The sequence below is a fragment of the Vanellus vanellus genome (assembly GCF_965231255.1).
Source record: "Vanellus vanellus genome assembly, chromosome: 2".
Lineage (NCBI taxonomy): Eukaryota > Metazoa > Chordata > Aves > Charadriiformes > Charadriidae > Vanellus > Vanellus vanellus.
The window spans coordinates 5,911,771-5,938,280 of NC_138906.1; the positions used below are offsets into that span (position 1 = coordinate 5,911,771).

Here is a 26,510-nt window from a genome sequence, read left to right on the forward strand (position 1 = left end):
GCTGGAACTCCTCTTAGATATACTGACTTTTAAACAACCAGGCTGTGCAGTGCTTTCTTTGATGTTTTTAGGCTTCCTTTTTTGTGAACTGTTGAAATTACTGTAGGAAATTTTTAGTAGGGACGCTGTTTTGCATGGTCCTACCTCTACTTACTTTTTTCTTTTTTTTTTTTTTTTTTTTTTTAACACGAGCTATTATCTTGCAGCAATCAGCTTTTAAGTTCAGATCCTAATACTGTGATGCCCTAAATGATTGGGTGAAAACATTTTTCTGGTTGGTGCCACACATGGTTTAAAGTTGCTATTTATAATGACCAGGAGCTGTAGCTCTAATTTTATGTTCATAGTTAAAATTAAAAACCTGATACAGATCGTCATTTGGTATCTCGGAATTCACTGCCAAGAAAATAATGAGCTGTAGAAATTTGGGAGGTGAAATTAAGGGCCTTGTCAGAGTGGTTTAATCATGGATAGAAAAGTGCTGTTAGCTAACTGATATCCGAGTCTCTGCGGAAAGCAGCGCTTGCGATGAGATCCAAGGTAGTCTTTAAAAGACCTCAGTGTACTTCCAGAGTGAAGATACACAGACCTCCTTCCCCGAATCCAGCCCACAGATTTAAGAATTTTTATTATATGCATTATTTTCTGAACCCATTCTCAAGGTCTTATATATTAATCAGAGAAGTGTTCTGTAGTTGCTGTTTAAATATTTCCTCCGCAACCTCGTGCCAGAAGGGGTTGTTGCTGCATGCCTGTGTTTAGTGACTCACACTCTTAATACTTAGAGGGGGAGAAAAAAAGATTTGCCCGTAAATAAAGTGTCAGTACAGCTTTATAACCTGCATCTTCCTTCCCGTCTATTCTGAGTATCAAGGAGGCAAAGCAAATCGAGCTGCTCCATGTTGGCTCGTGCAGGTTACCTGGATGTGCAGGAGAAGGTCAGGCACATGTCAACTCTTTTTGGAAGGCCAACTGTTTTGTAGTTAGGTTTGGGGTTGATGTTGGACTTGAACCTGGTACTCTGCTTGAATGCTAATGACTTACTTAATGTGATTTGCCTTACTGTGATGGCGATGAGTATTACAGGACTTCCCCGTAGGCAAAACTCACCCCTTCTCCACATCGTAAAGTCATAGTAATATTTACTGGTCGCTTTGTTTCAGGTGCCTGTGCAGTCCTGGTTTGATGACATGACAGACACAGAGCTGCTAGATCTTATTCCTTTCTTTGAAGGACTAAGCAAAGAGGAAGAAGTTTACAGTATGCTTCATAAACTCTGCAACAGGTAGCCCTTAACTTTGACTGACTTCTGCTACTAGATTGCAGTTGCTAGAGGCCGTCTCCATCTTTTTCAGCTCTTTCAAATGTAAGCTTTGGGGAGGTCACCCCTGTCAGAAGTGCTACTCTTGATCTTCCTGTTACATTGGACACGAAGGACAATCATGAGTGATGCTATTAAGCCTTCAGAAGCCTGACTCCTAAGGTCATGTGTTCAGACTACTTTTTTAAAGGAGAAAAAAAAAAAAAAAAAAAGAAGCTATTTTAAATGGGACTCTTTTAATGAATTTCATAAATGGACATCTTTTACTGGATCAGCTTTTCTTAAAACATGCCAAAAAAGAAGCTTGTATTTCAGCAGTTGAATTTCTCTCCCTTTCTTCCCCTCCCACTATGCAGACAATTTTACCCCCCTGCTTAGAGCAGTTGACCTGACTCTGAATTTTTTCTTACAGAATGAAGTGCCTTTTTGAATGTTATTTTAAGATAAAAATTCATTTTTGTATAAGACGTATTTCCAGACATCTTTTAGTCTTGTATTGTCTAAATGCTTTAAAAGGAAAAAGGAAAAAATTTTATAGAGCACTGTAATATATAACAAAGGAAAAAGTTGAAACAAAGATGCTGGGTTCCTGTCTCCACAGTGACATTAAGATGTATTACATTTTGTCATGCTCAGAAGGTTTAAGCGTTTGTGGGAGGGGTGATTTGGGTTAATTACATGGTTGTTTCACTGATATGATTTTGGGCACGGTTTTGAACATATCTGCAGTTGTTTGAATATTAGGGAATGATGGCATTCAGAAAATAAGGTGGCTGATAGATCTAAAGCACCTTTTATTCTAGACAGATTAAGTTCTATTGTCTCTGCTTACGCACAACTGCCATGCCTCTTGTTTTTTAGAAAACCGTTATCTTGGGAGAATGTGGAGGAGATCTATTTATTAGTTTAAGATTCTTTTCTTTAAAAAAAAAAAAAAACCAACCCATCTGGGTAAGCTGGATCTGTATTGAGCTGTTTGGAGTACTTTTTTCTTTTAATTGCTGCTACTGTATACTCACCAAATGGAGTTGACCATCGGCTGTTATACTGTTTTTGCCACTGTGCCTGTGCTATGAAACATTTTCTGTAAGCTGCAAACTTGGGCAATAAATAAAATGCAGGCTTCATAACCCACCCCTACCTATTAATCCTATGGTATTTGATATACCGGAGAACTCAGTTAAAGGTGACCTGCAAAGGAAAATTTTTTATTTTTTTTTTTTAAATTGGCATGAAGCCCTCTCCTTTCTTGGCATAAAAAAAATGCAAAAAGTATTTTTCCCACATCTCCGATTTGTTTTTCTTCTCCCTCAAGGTGCAAGGCACAGATTGGGAGCTTTATTGAGTCGTGCTAGAAGGGCAGATGTTACTGGCCAGGACTAAGAGTGGTCCTCTGGCTTTGGAGTTGAGTAAGTCTCGTCTCTGACTCTGAGAACCTGCTTAGCACCTTCTGCAGTGTCATTGGTGCCCTTTTAAAAGAATAACTTTTAAATATTTTAAGCCTTTGAAGAGCGAGGCACACCTTTTTTTTTTTTTTTTTTTTTTTTCCTTTCCAGTGTCACCTTTTAATTATTTTCCGCACCAGAAATCTACAAACGCAAAAATCACAGCCACATTTGGCTGTCATCAGAGAAAACTAAATGGAGTAGTTGGTGCTTCTAATTAGCCTAGTGCTAAATTCTGAAGACTTAGACCCCCTTTGCCTTTTCTGTTTTTTCTTGAAAAGTCTCGAGGACTTGGAAAAAAATTTTTGCGCTGGACTGGGATTGTCGTCCTTGTCTAAAGCACTGGTGAAGCAGCTTAACAAATTCATTCATAGAAGGGCAGGCAGTGAGTAGATCGTCGTAGGTGCAGTATCAAACTGAAAGACGACTTGCCCCCTTGCAGTGCAGCTGTGCTCCAGCTGCTCGCTCTGTCTCGTAGCGAGGGATGGTAGAGGCAGTCCTGTGACGCTCGTGAGTCTGTACGGCATCACCGTTTCGTTTTTCTTACCAGTTGGCATTACCTTAGTACTGTATAATTCTGTGCCACAACAAAAGACAAAACTGTCAAATTTAAAAAAAAAAAAAAAAAAAAAACATAAAAAAAAAACCACCAAAACCAAACCTACGTTGTTCAAAAAATGAAGAAAAAAAAAAAAAAAAGACGTATGGATTCTGGTTAGTCCATTAACGTTTACTTTCAGTCTAAGATTGTTTAATTTTGTATTTGACTTCAGAGTAATGAAACTGTAAGCTGCCAAAAATTTGTTCTCTGAGCAGTATTTTCAACTGTGTTTGTAGCTCATCGGCTTCAAATGCGGTTTGCAGGGAAGTATTCAGGTTGTAGTTAGTTGTGCAGGTATGATAGGAATGGCTGAAAAAATTCAAAGACTTTCTCGCTAGCATTAGACCAAACAATCTTCCAATTAGACAATAAATAACCCCACCGAGACATTGCCATGTAACGGTTGTGACCTGTTGTACGTGAGACGAACCGTGTCATTAGTTTGCATTTATGAAAGCAGCGATTTCATGAACCAGTTGCCTTAAGTCTGTGAATGAATGTTGATTATTGAAGTGTCTTGTATTGTTCTAAAATCCGCATATAATGGACAACTGAACTTCTGCACCAGCTTCCGGAGGAACGGTTTTGATGATGTTCTGTACTACCATACTTGTTCTGTATTGTTTATTTGGGCTCTTGAGATCCACAAATTTCAAAAGGAAAAAAAAAAAAAAAACCAACTTATTTTCACTTAGTACAGCGTTAAAATGACACTTGCTGACAACACAAAGGCAAAAAAATTAACAACAGTTTTAATCTCTGCCAGTATCTTAAAAGTGTTTTCTATAACTGTTGGAGAAAATTAATTTCTTTTCTTTAGCTCATTCCCATTGAAATAAAACTTGGAGTGCTCTGCGGTCAGGTTTGGACTTCCCTGGGCATTCAGATTTGGCCAAAGGGATCAAACTGTCGTAGTTGTTTATTTTGACACTGTCATCGTACTTGAAATTTCAAGTGTTTAGTTTGCGTGAATATACATACGCTATATAGTTAGTTTCTAGATTTTAACAAAGCAATATAGTTCTGTCCGTAAAGTCAGATAATGAGTGGAATGTTTGTAAAATCTGCAATACGGGTATTTGATTGTATTTTAAATACAAGATTTTAAAAATTAAAATAGGAAAAAAATACTTGTTTCCTAAATTTCTTGCATATTTTGAAGTGCGGTTAATGCATGCGGCTCACCGGGGCTGTTATAAACCTTGTTTTTCAATTCTATTTCTGGATATTATAGAAGTATTAAAAAGTCTTTTCCGGTTGGTCATTCGGTTCAGCTAAAGAAATGCTGCCTGGCCTGAAGTTCTGTTGTCCTTTTTATGTCGGGTTAAAAAAGGTTTTTTGCCTGTATAGGTATTTTTAAATTAAGCTGTAAGGCAGAATGCCTTAGATTCTTGAAATTCAACTGAAGTGTTAACGATTAAATTGCCATTTGTAAACTAGGGCTGTGCGCAGGATACTCGCTCACCACCAGGAAGCGTGGCAGGTTTGGAATGGAAGATCGTAGCGAATGTACAATATTGCTGTGTTCATTTAGGTAGCTTTGGAAGAAGAATTTGTCTATTTGTTTTGCCCTTTAATCTCTTTTAAACAGCAAATCTATACATGGAAGAAGCTCGACACCTGAAGAGATTTGGTTATCGGTGTATGCAATCACTTTATCACAGCATGATTTTGATTAGACTGGTTGGGGACAATAAAGTATCTAAATGACACTGGTGTGTACTGATGTTGCAGCTTTTGAAATTTCAGTGTAAAAAAAAAAAATAATAATAATAATAATCTGTAGCTATATAATTTACAAACACGTAATCCTATGTTTTACAGATTCTTTTTAAACTAATAAACCACAGTACCGCACAGCCCTATTTGTAAAACAAAAACAAGTTTGTGCCTCTGATTTCCAAGGTGCTGTGATGTTATGCCTTTGTGGGGCGCGGAGGGCAGGTGAGACTTGCGTGGGGCAATTGCTTAAAAATCTCTGGGCTAACTATGCAAAACCAGCTGTCGGGTTTCTGTTTCACGTTATATTGTAAAAAATCCAGCTGACTTCTTTTCTCTCTTGTTAAAGATCTATTGGGAGCTTCTTAACAGAGGAGTAAGCAATGGAAATGTTTCTTTCTTTTTTTTTTTCTTTTTTTTTTTTTTTCTTTTTCTAATAATGGAGCTGTTTACACTTTAATGCAATGAACAATCCAGCGATACTTGAGAAACACTACAGATACCATATGAGTGTTTTCAGGAGAGAGAAGTGTTGTCAATCAGGTATTGAATGGTTTCTTTACTGTCACAAATAAAAACATTTTAACAATATAGTTACTTGTGCATGTAATACTTCTCTGGGAAAAAAAAAAAAAAAGAATTTCTGCACTTCTCCTTTAGTAATAGTCACTGCCCTAATTTGACAGGGACTTTATTCCTGCCAATGCAGAGCCGTGTTAGTAAAATCACGCCCCTCTCTTCCCCCCCCCCCCCCGCCCCCCCTCTCCTCTCCTTAAGTCACGCAGAGGGCTCCTCGTCGCCTGCCCCGGCACCTGCTTGTGCAAACAGAGCTGATGAACTGCTGATGAACTCGGCTAAAGAAATCGGTGGCGACTCTGGCAGATGTTCCGGCTATTTAGATCTCTTGGATGAGATCATACAATAATTTGTTCGAGTCTCAAAGCTGCGTGACTCCTTTTGAAGGGCTTACTTCAGCTACTTGAATGGCTGTTCTTAACATCACTGCCATATCCAAATGAATATCTGAATAAAACACTTTATTTGGTTAAAAAGTCTATTTTGGGACTTTTTATCTGACACAGTAAGACTTAGGCAGAGCCTTCCTTTCTAGGAAAAGGCACATATTATTAGGGCTTTATGAGCAGAAAACCTCAGGCCTGTTAGAATAAGCAGCTGGCTCGAGTTAGCACATTAGTTGCAAATAAAAATATTTTTTAATTATTCCTGTGATCAGTTGAAATGACTTAGACTGCCTTTACTTTATACCGGAGGGTTGGGGGTTTTGATTGATTGATTTATTTTTTTTTTTTTTTTTTTAGGGTTTTCGGTGGTTTGGTTTTTTTTTTTTTTTAGTTTTACCAATCATTTTAGCTGCTAGTTAGGATAAAGATGCCTTTCACTCAGTAAAACGAGTATGTCAAAATTCATAAAATAGCTCATTTATAGTGGTGCAAAAGATTACTGTTGTTCTATCCTAGCTGATTGAAAGCGTTCGCAAAATTGAATACACCATAGTCTATAAATGTACCTCTATGCATATGCCTTCCGATATCTCTTTTTTTTTTTTTTTTTTTTTTTTTTCTTTTTACCCCCCTTTTTCTTGTGTTCTGACTCAGAAGGAAAGCCAACCGCTCTGAAATTCCCCGCAAGATGGGCTAGGGCTCTTCCAGGTGGGCTACAGCTCCAGGGGATCCTGCAGTCTCCAGCAGTTGTCCTGGCAAGCGACCTTCGCCGTCCAGACTTCCTACCAACCAACCCAGCTACGCTGGCAGGAGACCAGGCAAAGTTCTCCTGGACTCCTCTGTTGGTTCTGCTGGAGCTACTGGAAAAAAATCAATGAGCTTTGGGTAATAGATTGGTTTGGACAGGTTGGCAAACTCAAACTTGAAAAGCTTCCAGGCGTGTTTTGTTTAAAAGCCTTCTCAAGTGCTATTGGGAAGGGAGCTGTGCTGAGGAGCAGGTTGTGCTGTAATTGCCCGATGCCACGTTAATCGGCATTTCTGAAGCACAGGAGGTACGTTAACATCTTGGACTTAATAGAGATTGATTTGACTCAGTAAAAGTAGGTCCGCATCTGCAATTACGCACCTTCCCACCTAAGCAGTTTGAAAAGGTTAGATTTGGTCATCGCTTAAATCGGCAGCAAAATGAATTTCTGAGGTTCTGGCTGTTTCAGCTTCGCTGTGTCCCCCAGACCTCGGTGGACGCCGTGCTGCGATCGTACCTCCCGCCGCTCTTATCCGTGCGACTGCCATCCTTTCGCTTTGCAACCGCCTTTTAATCTAGTGATGGAGACGCGTCTGATCGGGATGTGGAAAATGCTGGACGAAGAAATGAGAGGCAGCTGGTCCCCGTCAGCCTTAGCCGTCGTTGCGGGCCAGACTCCAGCTAGGACAAGGCTGTTGCTACTTGAAGGCCAACAGAGGGGTCACCGTTAAGCCGGAAACCTGTCACCCCCTCTGAGAACCACTGTTCTTCCAGACACTGAGGGTGGATGGTTTTGTTCATACAAATGCAATGTACACCCCTATGAGTTCCCAGCGTTTCAATAGATGTTGCGCTTGAAGAGTCCGAGGGTTGTTGGAGAAGTTACTGGCTTGACAATGGGTTGTTTTCTTTATCAGATTTTAATGAGCTTTTGTGATAAAAACCAAATTTCTTTACAGTGTAACTTTGTGATTATTTTTTTTCATCATGCTTTGATTCAGTTTGAAAATAAACTATCTGTGTTATTTTTTTCATCTTCTCCATGTCTGATAATGCATATAGTTGAGGTCTGCCCCCAGAAACCCCCCTCTCCCCTCCGTCCCATTCTCCGGGGGTGAAATATGGGGGTGGGGGGGGGGAGGAGGGAAAGCAAAGACTGGATGGAATCAGGGCAAAAATTCTCATTCCGTTCCTGTCCCGGCTCTTTGGGATGGCTGGGCTTTAATAAATATTAAAGCCCTGACTGCTGAGCATCAAGGGCTTCCTCCTCTAGCAGTGCATTTGGCAGGCAGGTTCTGTTCCTGTTCTTCTTTGTTAACCTGCTGAGATTTGAATTAAACACTCTTGCTGCTTCCAAAGCCACCGAAGCCTGGAGATGAGGAAGAATTCGGGGATGGGAGGGATAAGGTGCTGGGAGAAAATGGATGATGCGGACCAGTGGGGGTTCCCATACAACTCTGTTTGCGTCTCTGCGTGCAGCATCCCTTGTACTGCCTTGGAGGACACCCTATGAAGCAGAAGGTTGGTTCCTCACCTACCTGCCCTTGGGTTACATGGGTCAGGGGTGGCCTGAGTGTTGATGAGGAGCCGTGTCACTCCATTTTCTCCCAGGCTACAGTGGCATCTGGCTCCGTAGCACGTGGCAGTGCCTGGTGTGAGCACCTCCATCTGTGGGGATTTTGAGCAGGAAACCTGATACTGGTCTTGGGTTAACCAGTGACAACCAGTCTATGGTCAAACAGCATTTATACCCTAGAGTAAACTGGAGGGAACCGGGGCAACTGCCTTTTGCTTGAGTTGAACTGGTTCAAGGTGACCATGTGAAGCTGCTTTTCTCCTGGCACATGTCTCCGAGTTAGGTCTTCAGACTGTAGCATGTAAGTAAGCAACATGCTGAAGAAGTTTGGTGAAAATTAAGTACGTGTTAGCAGGTCAGCCCACAGAAATATGAGAGTCTGATGTGTTTTCATGTGTTTTTAATAGGAAAATCATTTCATAAATGTGTTCAGGATTTTTTTTTTTCCTGATATCTACCTAATGTCCTGGTTACTGTATGTCGTACCATGAGATGTTGAGAACCGTAGATACGTGTAAAATTTTTCAGCACCTGACATTTTGGGGTGTAATATCTTGTGTCTTGGGCCATTTTGTTCCTTCATGAGCAAATGCATTTATGAGAAGAAGAGGGGGAGATTTTTGTCGAGACCTGAGCCCATGTCTAGCTTAGGGCCATGTGCTGTGTAAGAGTAGGGCTAAGACCGAGCATTTGAGGTCCTGCCCTTGGCTCTGCTCATGGGGGTACGCAGCTCTGTGACCCTTAATCTTCCTTTTAATATTTTCTCTAAATAGCACGTGGGAGCCTTGATCTCGTCTGAATCCTCTGCAACACATCTTAGTCGCTCAGTTGAGGCAGGTTCGGATGAACAATGGCTCACTACTCCCGATCTCTCATCGGCTGAATAGATCTCAAAATAATAACTGGAGGGATGCGAAGAAATATTTGGGATGGTGATGGTTGGGGTTGGGAAATGGTTGGACCGTTGCATCCCGGAGAGGAGGATGGGCAGGCAGAGAGGCCGGGAGCTGGGGGAGGTCCGGGGTGACATTGTGGGGCCGGACTGCGGTGGGCCAAGCTGCAGCATGGTCTGGCGGTGGGGGCACTTGGCTTCTATGCATCCCTGATCAAAGTCTTGTGAAAACAAAGAGGGTTTTAAAGGTTTGGGCCGTGCAGGGCTTGGTCACACCACGAGATGGTGCAGCTGTGCAGCATTGGCTTTTAAAGGCGCCGTAAAGGAAATTTAAAAGACATTATCTCAAGTAAAAGCATCACCACAGCTTTGGTAGCCGTCTGTCCTGCCAGGGTTGCACTCCACAGGTCCGCCAATAACATCTTCCTTCAGCTAAAAATCTCTCTTAGTATTTCAGTGGCGATGTCTTCATTTGCCCAATGAATGCTGAGTTTCCTTTGCAAAAGGAACTGGTGTCTCCTCAACTGAATACAGGACAGGTAAGTATTGAGACGTTCGTTTTAGTTACTGATTTATTTTTTTTAGTTCCATGAAAACACAGACTCGCATGATCAGCGCGTGAAAAAGAGAGAGAAATCACCATTTCTCAAATTGTTGAGTTCAAAACGATGTGTGGTACACCTTCTTTTCCTCCGAAAGCTTTGATGCTAACCTTTTTCTTTCTTTCTAAAGCAACACCATTTATATTTGTTTGGCGTTTGGCTGAAGTACATCACTAGAGCTGTGGACAAATGTCAAAGTCTCCAGGAGGAGAAGGGGGAAGAACAAAGAAATCAGATGCCAAACTGGCAGGTGTGTAATGAGGCATCGCTCCCCACACCTCTTCCACTTCCCCGCCGGCATGAGTGCGGATGCCCACGGCGCAGCCGAGACCCGAGCCAGCACGGGGAGGAGGGGGATGGCGGTCGGGCGAGGGGAGGGTTTGAGGCCAGGTCAGAAAGGCAGCATCTGCCAGGGAATGGACCACACTTGCAGGGCTGTGTCTCCCCATTGGTATATCGTCTGGTTTCACCTGCCCAGTGCTCAGTTTGCTGCAAGAAGGCGGTAAACCCCTTTTGCAGCCCATCTCCCTGGCTTTCTGCCCCCTTTGCAGTTTCAGTTGCGTGCTCCTTCCCACCTGGAAGAACCTGGAGAACCTGCCCTGTGAGGAAAACTGAAGGAGTTTGGTCTTTCCTCCCTGGAGAAGAGAAGTCTCAGAGTGGACCTCAAAGTATTCCAGTACTTAAAATGTGGCTACAAAGAGGACAGAGGCTTCCTCTTCATAAGGAATCCTGAAGACAAGGGGCCATGGGTACAAGTTGCACTGGGAGGGGTTTTATCCTGACATAAGAAAGGTGTTTTTTACAGTGAGAACCACCAATCACTGGAACAACCTCCCCAGGGACGTGGTGAAGTCACCATCGCTGGAGGTTTTCAAGATGAGATTGAACAGGGCAGTAGATAACCTCATCTAGGCTCCCCTTCCCACGAAACGTTGGACCGGATGATCTTTTGAGGACTCTTCCAACCTGGGCTGTTCTGTGATTCTACGATTCCCACATGTCATCTCCCACCTCTTGGCTGGCTGTCCCCAGAAACAGGGTGGCCACCTTTCCCGGTGAAGGAGGAGAGCTCTGCAGGTCCAGCAGCCGATGAGGATTCATCCAACCAGGGTATCACCTCAGCCCTGCCACAAACCCTCCAGCTTACCTTGGACACGCTGCTTGCTTCTGGCTTGGTTGTTCCCCTTTCTTTTAGAAGAATGAACAGATCTACCTGAGCGTTGGTTGTTTGAATTCTCCAAGTGCAAAACATCTGGACTGGGAGTCGCACTGAACCCTTTGCAATCGTGGTCCCTGTTAATTCTGGGGAGCAAAGATGCTCTTCTTAGTCAGAATATTTTTTATTTTGCATGTACCATTGTTCTATTTAGGGAAACGGCGCTACTGGAAGGGAAGATGAGACAACGTGGGGCCAAGAGATGGTGATGGGTCTTTCCAGATGCGTGCGGGAGAAGCAAACCCCGTCTGGCTTCACCGGGGAACATGGTGCATCGCAGGGCAAATTGCTTGTGTTTAACTTGAAGGTTCATTCATCCCTGTATAGCTGTCCGAATATTTCGACGAGGCACAGCTCCAGCCTCGAATCGGTGTGTTTGTTAATATAAGCTGCCCTTGCAAAGAGCAGAAAAGGTCATTCTTGTGGATTTAAATAAGCACCGCAGGTTTTCCTGCCTTCTCGTGGTGAGGGGGGGGCTGCCTTGAAAAGTTAAATCCCAGGCTGGGATCCACGCCTGGGCCAAATTCCTGTTTTTCTTAGGTGACAGCTTGGCCTGTCGTGGGCAGGCTCCAGCTGCAGGGAGCCCTGGGGCTGCTGGGGAAAGGGGGTGCTCCTGCAAATAACGCCTGTACCCCTCTTAGCAAAACGAAGATGTTCTCTGCGCACCAAGAAACAGATTAGCTGTGACTGCATATTCCTCACGAGATGCAGAATGAAGGCGCAACTCCATTACCGTAACCCTGCCAATATGGAGAATATGAATTAAAAGGAGAGAAATTCCTTGAGAGGCGTCTCCCGACCTTTCCAGTGAATACTGCGTGCCGGGGAAAAGGTCAGTCTCCAGGTAACACATAACTTCATAGTTATGTGTTCATAACACGTATAACATCATAAGTTGATGTTATACGTGGCTCTGATCTCTCCCAGATCCCGTTTCTCTGTGAATCATTTCAGTTGCTTGGATGCTGTTGGGGTAGAGGCACTTCTCACCTTCCCTCCAAAGGAGAGGAAGGAAATTTGCTGAGTTCCCATCGTCCGTGGGGTAAAAAAAAATCTACAACTAATATGTTTTCTTATATCTTCTGTAAAAGCTGCAGCCTCGTCTCATTTGATTCCGTATCACTCTGGCTCTCCTGAAAGCCGAAGCTTTGGGAGCTGGGGGATAAATGCTTTTCATCTGCCTGCGGTGAGTCAGCTACAGGCAGCAAAGGGAACCAGTTTTTCTGGCTCCTTTAGATTTTCTAAATTTCAGCTTTTCAGAGAATCAAGTTCTTCTTTTAACTTCTTCGTAACCAGGTTGTCAGCTCTGATGCTTTCTTGGTATGTTTTTAAAACACTGAATTCGATGTGCTCTCTGACAGGCGGGATTGTACAGTCACCGGTTTTGTATGGTCTCACCCATTTTTAGGGCTCTCACCACCGAAACAGGTATCAGCTCCATCCTGGAGAGAGTTAAAAGTGTCAAAGCAAAGCGGCTAATTAGTCGTAACAGCAAGTTCCCTTCCCTAATAACTTTTTCAGCTTTAGAGCAGACATCCCCCGAGAACTATTGCTTGATATTAGTAAAGCAGGAATCAGATCGTTATGAACCTCCGTAATTAAAGAGAATGGCAGCTTATCCTCCAGCCAGACAAGCGGTTTGATAAATGTATAGAAGTGCTCCAGCAAATGAAGTGGTTCGGGATCCGATGAAACTTAACCCAGAGGGAAGCGAAACACAGGTTAGCTGCCGAGATGGTAGGTGGGATGAGAAATCAAAGTAGTTTATAGGTCTCTTCATCTTCAGAGCAGAAGAAACTAGTCACCGTTGCATGTTCCTCAGCAGCCTTGTAAGAAACGTGATGGCAGAAGGGGGAATGCTCCATGGAGGGGACACGTACCCATTTTACAGATGGGAAGTGGAAGTGTAGGAGGGAAGAGGAGAGGCCATCCCAGATCACATGGGTGACCTGTGGCACAGCTTAGACATTGGCTCTTGGTCCTCTATGTCCCACTCCATGGTTCACAATGTTGTCCCCCCAGGTACCTTGTGAACCCACACACTCACCACCCGGGTACTCGCAGCTGCAAGGGCTGTGGGTGATGAAATACTGTCAGACTTTACTGGACTGAGGCATGTTTGATTTACCAGTCCATAAAGGCTTGTGGCCCAAACCCCCTAACCCTGGCTGGGGAAGGAAGGACACCTCCAACCCTTCCTCATCTCCATAGGAAAGCATCACCCTCTCGGCCCTGCGGCACACCTCTCCAGCCCCCGTAATGTTCGCTGTGGTGTGGGGCCAGGCTGGCTACCAGAGACCACATCCAACGCAGCGGCCTTTGCCTTGGTAAAGCTGAAGGACAGAAGAGGGAAGAGTATTCTTAAAAGCCTAATCTTGCTTGTGTCTCTGTATTCTGCCCTTGCGTCAGCTTTGGTTTGGATCTGAGTCTGAGTCACCCAGGCTGTGCTCACGTAACATCCAAGTGCTAGAACAACTTGGGTTCACTGATCAAAATAAATTCTTTGCATCCTGGTATGAAACCACAAACCATCTCCTGTCTCTGCTTCCCCACAGGTATTGACTCCAGACGCAGCACATCACCTCCAGGTGGCCCATCCACCAGGGCCAAACCTCTCTTTACAAACCTCTCTCGCCTCATGGTAGGAGCTTGCTCCTGATGAATTGTTTTCAGCAGAATCCGGTGATCTGGAACAGCAGTGCAACGTCTGGAGTGAACTCAGGTCATGATTGAGCATCAGCTTATAAAATTGTCTTGATGCAATATGATATTGAAAGGCTCAGAGAGTTGGGGCTGTTCAGCCTGGAGAAGAGAAGGCTCTGAGGAGATCTTACTGTGGCCTTCCAGTACCTGAAGGGGGCCTACAGGAGAGCTGGGGAAGGACTTTTTACTAGGGCATGTAGCGATAGGACGAGGGGGGGAACGGCTTTAAACTGGAAGAGGGCAGGTTCAGATTAAACATTAGGAAGAAGTTTTTCACTTTGAGGGTGGTGAGGCACTGGAACAGGTTGCTCAGAGAGGTTGTTGAGGCCCCATCCCTGGAGGTGTTCAAGGCCAGGCTGGACGTGGCCTTGGGCAACCTGGTCTAGTGAGAGATGTCCCTGCCTATGGCAGGGGGGTTGGAACTAGATGATCTTCAAGGTCCTTTCCAACCTAAACCATTCTATGATTCTATGAGAGTTAAGGTGAGACTTGCTGTGGGGAGGCATCTGTCCTGCAAGAGGAGAGGACTAAGAAGTTCATCGTGAGCACTAGCAGGTCGCTCTGGTGGAGGGAGGATGCATGTTTGCTCCTCGAGACTTCTAACTTCATTCAGGGACCTCAGAGGTTTCACTGTAGGAGAAGAGATCCCTCCTGCCACAGCACTGCTGAGAACCCCTGCCAGGAAAGGTGTGGCGCCGAGCAGGATTTTCTGTGCTGTCTTCCCATCGCTGTTCTCCATGCGCTGGAGAGCTGGTTCTTCCATAACGATGGCAATTAGAGCTGGGTGAAAGTGCTCCGAGTTGCTTTTTTAAAGGCCAATCTTTTATCAAAACGAATCGCAAAGTCATCAATCCCTATGAACTTTCTGCTCACCTCTCCTGCTTTACAGCCAGCTGTAGAGCAATGAAAAAATGTCAAATTTTTTAATGGCGTTCTCAAAGTTCAAAACAGTTTGGTGATTATTATTTCCCATTTTTTTCCTTAAATGGGCAGCAGTTATAGCCTAATTAATTTTATCTTCTAACAGCCTGATCTAAGGGCTCTTATAAATAAGCTACGCTACTGTAAGGAAAGAAACACAGCTATGGGAAAACAAGGGTTTTCTGTACAAGGCTGCAGTCCCGGTGAGCTCTGCTTGTCCTCTAAACAGTCAATTTTAACTTGCAGCTACCCTAAACCACTATTCAAGGAAAAGTGGAGAGAGATGCTGATCTCTAGATGGTCTCAGTCCAAGCCTATAAATTAGGTGAAGGCACGGTCCTGTTTTCCTACGTGTCTGCTCAGAGCTTATCCTGATGCTCTATTTAAACACGCGGAGTGGCACACTAGGCGGGGAGAATGGCTTGATCTGGCTAAGGTAGGTGGGAGGATGGGAAGCGCAAGCTCTCAGATACTGGAGCTGCCTTGCAGTTCTACAGCAGAGGCAGCAACTTTGAAGTACTTCAACAAAACGCTAGCTGTCTGAATTGGAAAACATGTACGATGGGGAAAAATAACACCAGCTGCATTTTCCTGGGGAAAATGGTTGTGGGAGAAGTCTCCTCCATCACGGTCAGCCCAAGTCATTGGGTGACAATGGCCAAAAAGTCCTACCCTCTTGAGGTTGGTGTTTTCCCTGCTGTTATTGGCTCCAGGTGATGTTTGCCTCCATTAGTTGCCTGCCCGGAGGTATGTAATGTGGCTTTGTTCATCCTTCAGCTCCCCCGACCTGATCCCAAGCGCATTGCTTACAGGAAATTTGGGCAAAAATTGCTTTAGTCATGCCCAAAGCCCCATGGAAAGAACTAAACCCTCCTGTCTCAAAGTCATCTACTTAAGCTCGCTGAGCTTGGTGGGGCTTTCCAAAGATGATTTCTTAATATGTTTTGCCCCAGGGAGAACCCTTTCCCACATGGTTTTGGTTACTGCCTTGAGCGAATCGAATTATTGTGCTAGAGAAAGATGAGAGAGAGGCACTATTTTAAACACCACTGTTATTTTAGGGAAGCTCCATGCAAAATTACGCTGCTGTCAGTGGGGCTGTGGATACAGTCACACCAGACTGATGGTATCCCAGGCAAACCAGAGAAGGGGTGTAGGTGATGGGTCTCTGAAGCCATGGAGAAGCGATCTGCGGTTCAAACACCGCAAGGAGTAGAGGTGAGTTTTCCTGGTGATGATGATTTCCTAAAATTAGAGATGTGAGCAGGGAGAACTCCCTGCATGACAAATCCATGCAGATCAAATATATGAATAAAGACCAGAAGACTGCATTATAGGGAGCCATGCTGCAGAGGGAGAGTGGGGAGATGCGGTGGATGACAAGGTCTGGATCACTTACACCGTGCTTCTGAAGGAAAAACAACCACAAGTTTAAAAAAACATACCACTGCCAAGGAAAGGGGAAAAAAAAAAAAAAGTCTCATTCGAGGAATATGTTCAAAAGGAGAGTTATGTAAAATCTGGGAAATAATTGCTGCTGCTCTACTGGATGCCAGAGAGACTTTGATCAGAGCTGTGGTCAGTGCCAGTGCGCTCTAAGGCAGAAATTACAGATAAAGTGGGCTGGCAGAGCCACGGGAGGGAGAGTATGGAAAGCGTGGCCCATAGAAAAGCCACTCACGGAGAGGTTCTTCTAGAAGAGAGAGAAGGTGGTTGTCAGGATAAATGCCTAGTTTTCAGCAGGATGTCATATTTATGTCACGTCTAGAAGACAGCTTAATTTTCAACAAAAAAGAATATTTCAGCGATGTATTAGGACTACCATACAGCTATGTCCTAGCTGTAAGGGCGCATGGTGCAGTTGGACTAGATGATCGTTGTAGGTCCCTTCCAACTGAAATCTTCTCTCTTTTCTCTTCTCTTCTCTTCTCTTCTCTCTTCTCTTCTCTCTTCTCTTCTCTTTTCTCTTCTCTTCTCTTCTCTTCTCTTCTCTTCTCTTCTCTTCTCTTCTCTTCTCTTCTCTTCTCTTCTCTTCTCTTCTCTTCTCTTCTCTTCTCTTCTCTTCTCCTCTCCTCTCCTCTCCTCTCCTCTCCTCTCCTCTCCTCTCCTCTCCTCTCCTCTCCTCTCCTCTCCTCTCCTCTCCTCTCCTCTCCTCTCCTCTCCTCTCTTCTCCTCTCCTCAACACTGAGGCAAGATAACTGGAGGAGCTGTGAACTCGCTTTAGTGGAGGTATTGAACAACAAATCCACCCACCGGACTCTGGCCACGTACAACTCTGCAGACTCCAAACATGGCCAGGCATGAGTTGTGTGGCCTCTTCAAGTTCCTTCACCCTTCATATTTCCCTTGTGTAAGTGGGGACACCCCTCACCTGGACAAACAAAGCGAGCACCTTGCCACCATCACCACGGCTGCAGGTGACACTTCTTTCTCTTGACCACCCCAGAGCCTCTGGGACCATGAGGCACCGCGTGTTTCTGTAGGTACACATCTGCATCTGGGATTTTCTGGCACGAACTCATCTGGACTCATCTTCAAAAACAAGTGTTGTGAAAGCTCCCAATGGCCGGGCAGGATGCTCATCTGCTGCTGCTTTGCTTTTGGGGAGCATGAGGTGCAAAGCACCCTGGTGAAGCAGCGTTAGAGGTGTCTTTGGGAAACATAATCCTGCTGGGAAAGCTGGTTAAGGAGAGGAGAAAGGGGATGGAAGGAAATAGCTTCAAGCCTGCATCATCGGAGATTTGAAGCGTTTTGGAGTTTGGCTGAGAGCTGGGGTATGGGTTTTTACTGAATAATCGTCACATTCTGGGTAAAGTGGAAATGTTCCTCTGAAATCTCTAAATTGTCAGTTGTTCATGCAAAAAAGCAACTCTGGACCATGCGCTTCCTACACGCAAAGTGCAGCCCCTTTCAGATGGCAGGTCCTTTGCTCCCCAGGCAGGTGACCAGAGCCCCGTCCCCGTGCAGCAGGAAACCTGGCAAAGGCAGCAGCTGCCACCACCAGCAGAGATGTGCAAACACACTCATTGCTTGGTGGGAACTGCTCTCCTTCAGCTTCACTCCCACCGCCTGAAACTCGGAAACCAGTCTGTCCTGTTCAAATCCCCTCCCAGTTCTTGGCCTTCCCTTCAGTTCATTAGAGATGGGCTTTTCCCTTGTGGGACTGGAAAAATGATTCATCCACCAGCCCAGGAATGCAACCCTGGAGGCATCGTTTGTGGTCCTCTCCCAAAATGCTCTTCTGGAGCTGGATTTCTGTGTGGAAGGAATGTGGTCTGGAAAAGTCCTCCCCAGTAAATCTCTGAGCAAAGAGGAGTTGAGTCCCCGTCTCATCCAGATCCTCGACTCATGGTCTCATCCAGATCCTCTCTGGGGAGAGAAAACATCCTAAAACAGAAGGCAGGTGCAGCAGATCCACCCCCAGGACCTGCTCGAGGGGCGAGTGCCCCTGCCCTTTCCTCCCCCCACAGCTGGTGAGCCGCAGTATCACCCTCCTCCTCCTCCCTGTTTGCAAAGGGAGCGATGCTTCTGACTCCAGGCGAGGCAAAAGCCCTGCAAAGACGGTCGGAAAGCCCATGGCTGAGTGCACATCGATGCCATCACGTGCGCAGCGATGACCCTGCCATCTCATCATGGTCTGTCCCTGAGCAGTTTTGGTAAGAAGTGGAACTGCTCGTTGAGCTGTGTGGACGCCTACCGAGAGTGATGGTGCCCATTCGCTCCATTGGAGAATGTGTTTAATCCAAATAAGCCAAGCCCTGGGCGTAGTTCTGTGACTTCCAATGCTTCGCCTTCATGCCAAAAAATGCTAAGATAATCGTGCCCTTTGCAGAACGGGCTCTTTACGTGAGTGCCACTGTTCAGAAAAGCCAGGAATCACAGGAAGGAGAAACACTAAACTGGCCAAATTCTGTTGGGGACCAGCAGGAGGATACTCCGAGCACGACCTCTCGCTTGTATTAGAAAGAGTCCCGTCCCACACAGAAATAACGCGGGTTTTCTTGTTTAGTGTTCAAACACGGTAACCAGAACTGCCCAGGAAAAGGCGCTCAAGCTCCCGTGAGTGCCTCATTGGTGTCATTGCTCTGACCCGTTAACAGCGGGTGGTGTTGGTGTTTGCACCAAAAGGCTCTTGGGAGGAATTGGGTGTATCAGCCTCAGGGTGAGGTTCTTCCTGCAAATGAGAGAGTTTCGGGGAGCACCACCGTTCCTCACCGGCCTGTCACGCAGTGCTTGATGGCAGCTGGGGGACACCAATTCTTGTTGGTACCCAAGCTTGTAGCAGCTTTTTAGGTCTAAATGCAACACGGTAGTGACATATGGCCCAGTGGGTAATACAGGGGATACGGGAGACCTGGGTTTCAGCTCTGGCTTTGACTTTCTGAAAATCATTTCTGATAAGGCACCTTAACTCTCTGGCCTGTGATGTTGCCTAAAAAGTGGCTGCATGAATTCTTCAATCATTGAAACATCTGTGGTAACAAAAAACAAGTGGTTTCCCTCAAATAGCCCTTCATCTTTCATTCTCAGAGAAGCTCTATGGGTCCCAGTTAACCCACCCTGACCCAGCCCACCCTACGTGCCATCTCCTACGCGTGATCCTTGGGCTGGTCTACAAGAGGTAGGTGGAGATGACATGCAGAAGGCCATAGGCCACATGAAGAAGTGCACACAGCACGCAGCAAAGCACCTGATGTTCCTTCATCAGCTGACCCAAGGCAGTGATGAGTATCTGTGCCCTCCTCGTGCTCACGGCAGTGGGTCTGATGCGTGGGGGTAATGGACCAAGCGCCCACGTCAGGCACAGAGGGTGCTCTGCGCCCTTTGGGGACCATGAAAAACAGGGAGGGGCGACATTTAGCGCAGGATGACAATTTCTCAGCCTTTAGGGTGATTGATTTTTCTTACTCCTTCCTGGTTGGCACGGGCAGGGCTGCATTCCTGCAAACAATAGCTCGCCACCAGGCTGGTCCCAGCCCCGGCTACCTGCTGTACCCTGAGTCCGGCAGGTGACATCTTGGCTCTGCCTGCAGGTGCCGGGGCTCAGCAGCTTGCGTTCGTCCTCGCATCCCTTCACCTTCTAAGATTCAAACTTCATTAGCTCTGTTTAGCAGATGTGAACAACAGGAGTGGTTAAAATCAGCTCAGCTGCCTGAGGAAATTTTTACTCTCTTTCAAAAAAAAAAAAAAGACCTGGGGAGCAAACCCCAAAGTCCCTGAGAACAATCCAGATCCTCTGCCAGGACATAGTTCCCATCTGACATGGTACGTGGACGTCCCCCACACTCCATGTCTGGGCACCGCAGCCTGGCAACTGCTGCGACACTGATTTCGTGGGGGAGGCTGGTGTGCGGTGGCAGCAGGGCAGGGCTTCAGGATTTCACCCCCCCACCCCAGCCCTTGGCAGAGTGACTATGTGTAGTCACACGTGCAGCCGGTTCACTGAAACGAGACGGGTTAAAAATTAAGTTTGCGGAGGGAGGATGGAGTTATTCTGTGAGCACTCAGGTATGGTCACCAACACGAGCAATCAGGTTTCCCACAGTTGTGAAAACTACTGGTCTGCCTGAATGCTAAAAATAAATAAATAGTGAGGGTGAGAGCTCCAGCAGCCTTCGCCGCTGAAGCCGGTGCGTCCTGCAACTACACCTTTCAGCATGCAGCGATCCTAACTCCCATTAAAACCATTGGGACCAGCTGGTTTCACTGGCTACTGAAGGACCAGCCTTGTACCGCACAGGAGAGAAACCTGGGTCACTTCTCCTGCAGGGTGGGGGTGAGCTGTTGGGGACCTGAGTTGACTTTCTGGTTCTTGTGCGGACATCCTATGTAGTCTTGGCCAAAAAAGCATAAATAACCTCCATTCGCTTGAGCTCCCACGTGAAAACAAGACATTAATCCCTCATCTCGCTTTGCTGGCAGTGTGATTCCCATGAAAGGACAGTCCCAAGGAGCCTGGACCTCAGGGGGTGTCACTGCCGTGGCAGGAGCCAGTTACTCCTCCACCGCCCCCGGGGATGCTGTGGGATAACCTTTGCCAAGCTCGCACACCCATTAACCAGTGCCGGCGCGGCTGAGCCTCCCCTGCCTGAGCAGCCTCTGCTGCCAAATGTCTCCTTTCTGCCGGATTCTGCTGACGCTGGAAATCGCAGAGGCTCTGCTTGATGACCCTGACCAAAGCACGCTGGAATTTGCTGGGTTTCATAAGGTTTTCATTAGGGCTGAGAGAGAGCCCCCGAGGTTTTGTGAAACTCCTAAACTATCCGTACAGCAATTTGCAAAACCACCCCATTTGTGGGCATGTTTGTTTTTACTGATCGTCTCTGTTTTTTATCTTCCTCTCCTCATTGTCTTCCTCTTCAAGGTAGACGCGCTGCTCTACCTAGGGAAAACATCTGCTCCGTGCCATGGCTGAGGGCTGAGGACTGAGGACAGGGTGTCAACAGGATGCTCAGGAGGAGGTTGGTCTTCATTATCAAGTTGCCAGGCTGGTGCTTGGATGATGTGGGTTTGGTTTTGTCTTTACTGCCCAGTTCCTGCAGTGATACTGGTTGGGAAACCTTATCCGTCTGCATCCCTGCTCACTCCCTGGTATCATCCCTATAACAGCAACAGATAATCCCTGCTACCATCTTAAGACAGACATGAGACAGGTAAACACCTCAGTGCAAGTCTCCCATGATGCCTTACCCTGCCATTAAGTCTGTAAGTCACCTACATTTGCTTTGCAAAGGGCTGAAGCAGGATTTAAGATCTCTAGAAGAAGATTGTAATTTAATAACAGTAATCAGCAGCTGATACTCCGGATCCTCAGCCGAGCTGGTTGTGGCTTATGTAAAAATGAGAAAAACACTCAGGAACACAATAGTTTTGTTCTCCTGCACATCACTCCCCTCTGGTTAGACTCAGTGAAGTCCACCACATTGCCTTAAAGCTCACCCCATTAGACTCTCCATCTCTTTGCCTTCAGGGCCAAATCCTGCTGAGTCTTCATTGCCACCAAGCACTTCCCTAAAGCTTTTTGGCGTTTGGGAAAAGCAGGCTAATTTTCTGAAGCAGTAGCAAATCTAAGCTTTTCTAGCCTAACTCTCATTCATCCTAGCAGATAGTCAGCCAATAACCCAAAGAACATCAGGTGCCCAAACTCCGGCATCAGCATTAAGAGTAGGGTTTGATGGTGACCTTGGGGTGATGGGTCTGGGGGACTCGGGTCCTTCTGGAAGTCTCCCCAGATAAAACAACGGTCTGAATACATCTGGATATGAACTGGGGGCCCTCTGCTGCATTCCTCCTCCGGCTGGAAGGCAGCCAGAGCTTCTGTTTGCCCGTGCCACGTCATGGTCCCACCTCGGCTATCCTGTTTTCTCAGTGCACCTGCAGCGGAGCGCAAGAGCAAACGGAGAGAGGTGCAGAGCAACCCACGCCCGCAGTGCACACAGGCACGGCCAGCCACCCCCGGAGATTGCCACCTCCCCGGCTCACCCTGCGCCCGGGCCAGTTGCAGATTAACCTCCAAAAGGTGACGGTATCTCTTTTGCTTCAAGGCAGGAGTCCTTCACCAGCGGGAGGCTGGAAGAAATCCCTGAGGATTCTCCTCCACATTCTCCCCAGTGTAATTTTTGGAAAGAAAACATGCTGCAGTATATCACTCTGCAAAGCCTTCAGTAGCAGCCAGAGCTCGTGCAGAAAGACCAGGGGAAGTCTGGCATGGTATGGCCATTTCCATCGGTGTTGTTACGTCCCATTGTTATAGTCCAGTGCTGTTATATTCACTGAGGTATTTCTCCCTGCTAGCAGAGACTTAGAGTTGTGCCTCCCACTTTCGAGGATGGGACATAGACATAGATGTTTTAGGGCATCGAAGAGGGGTTCAAGACTGACCAGAAGCCCTGCAGACCTTGCCGTGATGCTACAAGGTGTCATCACCTCTGACCCCTCTCTCCTTTTCTTTTGTACTTTTTCTCATAAGCCTGAGGAAACATGAGCGTCATATGCCCAGTTCACAGTTCAGTGTAGCTGGCTTAAAATGGGTTTTACACTGAGATTTCCAACCAATAAATCAGAGCAACAGGTACAGGTTTCTTCTGCCTCAGTGTTGTAACCACTGTGCCAGAGAAACTGCTCCTGTCTTAACCTGCTGCAAGCTGTTGGCTCCAGGGAGGCAAACTGCATCTCTAGAGCTCTCGCCGAAGCTATTCCTGCCCAAAATCAGCATTTACCCTTGTGCCCTTGGCTTGCCAAGGCCACTCCTTTTCTTCTGAATGGGGAGAAGAGGATGTGACCCGTCCTGCCCCTGCTGCCCCGAGACCCGCCGTTCGCACAGCTCCCAGGGCAGCGATGCCCAAGAGCTGTGCCAAAAGGGCTCGTTTGCAGGATGGAGGCACCTCTGTGTGCTGAGAGCTGTCGGCTGACATGAGCCGACCAGAGGAGGATGCAACGACCCCCTGCAGCTCAAGACGACGCTGTCTCGGTCGGTGCAGCACCGCTGTGCACCATGGCACTGCGGCGCAGGAGCACTCCCGGTGCCGGGGCACCTTCCCCTGTCCCAAGACATTTCCATTTTCTGCCATTAACCATTAACCAGGACACTGTTACCTGAAAGAGGCGGCTCTGTGCTGCCCGGTCAGCTGGTGCTCACAGAGCACCGCCCTACAAAACCCCCACGAAGCCCCGACCTCCACTGGTCCAAACCCGTCGGGTCAAAGAGCAAAGCTGCGTTCATTTTCCCATATCGAAACCCCCCTTGCAGGCAGCTGGGCCAAATCCTGAGGCTGGTGCTCAGTCCCTCACGGCTACCAGTCATCCCCGCCTTGCTCACAGGTTAGATGCTGTAGCTGGCTGAGTTGTACTTCTGGGGAGCCTTTTGCTTTAGCAAGTTATAAGCCCCAATAAGTGAGGTCCTTGCATGTATTATGGTCAATATACGTGCATCCATATTGCTTTGCATCTTTATCCCCATATCCAGGAGCACCGCAGTGAGTTATGGCTACAATCCTCCTATATTAGATCCATAAGGAATTTGCAAATAAGAGGCACTATATAAATTTTGTAGGATGATTTTATAGGGCAGAGCAATGATTTTTGCAGAGCCTGAGCGAGGCTACGTGAGGAATGTGTAGTAAAACATCACGTGCTTTCGTTGTGGATCAAGGAAAACTCTCCTGAAACATTCTCAGAAATTCATGCAATGCTTTGGCTGCTATAATTCAGGACATTTAACCTCACATAAGTAGTGATGGGTCTTTGCACTGGTGTCTTGAGCAGCTTGTGGGGTTTTTTTTTTGTCTCCTTCCCTTGCTTTTCCAAAGCGTGAGGCCCCTGCCGTGTTATCTCATCTGCACGGTTTGGCCCTTCCCTCTTCCTCCCGGAGCTCTGTACCCAAAAGCAGGGTGGAAATACCTTTGCAACGTGTCATTTTACAAATACATCCTTGGCAGAGCCTGTTTCCCCATGCACAATGTTAACTTTGTCCACGGGCATGTGGGACGCTCAAGGCTGAGGCAGATGTGGGCCATTACACTGCCAAACTTCGGCAGAGTCTTCCTCCTAGCAGCTTCTAACTTACCCCAGCATCAACCTGTGACAATGTCTTCAGTGTCTTAGGCTTGCATTGGGACACTGAAAACAGCCTCATCTGCCATGTGTACACAGGAAAAAAAACCTTTAAGCCACAAGGTCTTTCAGCTCTGGGAATTCTGAGTCAAGGCTTAGGACCAGAACGTGAGTGCATCAGGTCGTGCGCATGGGAAAAATAGCTGGAACGGGAACATCTCAGATCATGTTTCAGTTATGAAAGTCGGGCTATTCTATTTTCCACCAGTACTGAGTTAAACTGCTTGGAAATAATGTTTTCTGCTCTATAACCCCACGGCATGACCAGAATTAGCAGGAAGCAAAAGCACGTACAGCTCAGCATGAAATGAACCCATGTTTTATGACAAACATTTTCTTTTTCCTCAGCATTGGCTGTTCTAATCTGCTTTACATATATTTCTACAGATTTGGGCTCCTTAAAAGCTCAGCAGAATTATTTACTACTTTTTCACAGTGGCGACAGAAAGGAGTGGGGACAAACAGCTCAAACATCACCTGTGCACGAGGCTGATGAGCATTGCCAAAGTTGTGGGTATAGGAATGATGTGCTTCGTCCCAGAGCTCAAATTCATGTGGCTGCAGCCATGGAAACGGGCTGGTTTACATCAGCATATATCAGCACTGAACAGGACCCAGACACACAGCAGCGATTACGGAAACCCTTGGTGCGGGGGTTAATGACTTCATGTGGCAAAAGGGGAACCGAAGCACGATAGAGTTTGGTGACCCTCTGAGGTCTCCAGGTGTCCTCGCCCCGGCTTCTAACACTTCCCACCAGAGCTGCTGGTGTACGACCCGCGCTGCTGAGCCAGCACTGGGCTTGGGGTTGACTCCAAAGATAAAAGCAGGTCCTGCCACAAGTCCCCATCTCCTGTGGGCTGGACAAAGACACAAAACATGGCTCCTCTGTTCCCTGCAAGAGTGGAAGACACTCAGCATGAGGAAATGAAAGGTGAAGGCTGTTATGGGTTTTGTGAGCTGTAACCTGCTGACATTAAGGGATAAATCGCTTGCTAAGAGTCAGTTTTGCATCTTCAACCATAAAACCAAGATCTCTGAAGTGTTCCTCTCAGATACGGGCACACCCAGACTGAATGAGCAGGTTCAACCCGTGCCCTGATTTGCAGCTATCTGTGATTAGTGGTATACTGGTCTGTAGCTGATGTCACGAGTATTTTGGGTGCTCTTCCCATTAGATGTCCCTTGGGGTCAATGTACTAGATCTGTGGAAACTGTTGGTTTAAACCTATACCTGATTTAGCTGGTAAGCTGATCCATATCTATTTTCAGTTTGTGTGGGTTAATCTAACAAATTAAGGAAATGGCAAGAGTAACTTTATGTGTAGAAAGGGAAGGACTTGGATGGTTCGCAGTCCAGAGAGGTTGTGCAGCCTCCATCCTTGGAGATACTCAAAACCCAGCTGGACACAGTCCTGGGTGCCCCAAAGGCAGAGCTGCCCGGTGACGACAGGGTAAGAAGTGGTGCCTCCACTGCTCTCCAGCGAGGGATGTTCCCTCCGCCGGCGACGAGCAGCACTATGCAGATGTTGGGCAGGAGCTGTTGGGACTGAGAAGACAAGGTTTGACTTCAGGTCACCCACAGCCAGTGGCATTGGGGCAGCTTCCAGAGGGGGTAACTGTATATTACAGTCACCCTTTGCATACACTTTTTTCTTAACGATATTGCAATGAGTACCCACGGACACAGCTTTCTGCTGCAGAAGGTGGCCAAGGCAAACACTGTCAGCTTCGCTGGGGTTTTCTGGTTTATCATTACTTTTCTCCTGGGAGGGCAGCCCGGTTGCATGCCCCAGTGCTCCATTACGTCCCCGTTTCAGCCAGTAACCCTGACGGCAATCCTCACCCCTGCTCCCCATCGCCCGGGGCCGCGCGCACAGCCAGGGCTCACAGGGGGACCCGGCGCAGGAGCAGTGTGCCTGCCCCCAGCACCTCTGACCTCCGACCAGTGGTGCCAAAATTTGGGAGAGTCAGAGTTGGGGACTGGAGCTGGGACTCTGGGGCCCGAGTGTTAACGTGGCACTGAGCAGCACCACACCTTGCTTTGTCCAGCAGAGGTAGAGAAAAGGGGGGTGCGGGGGAGAAAAACCACCCTCCCCTGTCCTTTTAAATCTGGACAAAACAGGTTTCTAATTAAAGCAGCACTTAATCATTACTGCTCGGTGAATGCAGGGCTGGAGGATATTTGATGCAAA

General features: G+C 46.7%; 1 protein-coding gene across 3 annotated transcripts in view; it reads left to right on the forward strand.

Moving 5' to 3' along the window:
- CTDSPL (CTD small phosphatase like) overlaps positions 1 to 4,497 on the forward strand; it is an 84,986-nt gene extending 80,489 nt beyond the window's left edge. For all 3 annotated transcript variants that reach the window (XM_082479959.1, XM_082479960.1, XM_082479961.1), the window contains one exon: positions 1,164 to 4,497. In XM_082479959.1, the coding sequence (XP_082336085.1) occupies positions 1,164 to 1,289 (126 nt within the window). In that variant the 3' untranslated portion in view covers positions 1,290 to 4,497. The remainder of the gene's footprint in view (positions 1 to 1,163) is intronic.
- Positions 4,498 to 26,510: the final 22,013 nt, after the last annotated feature.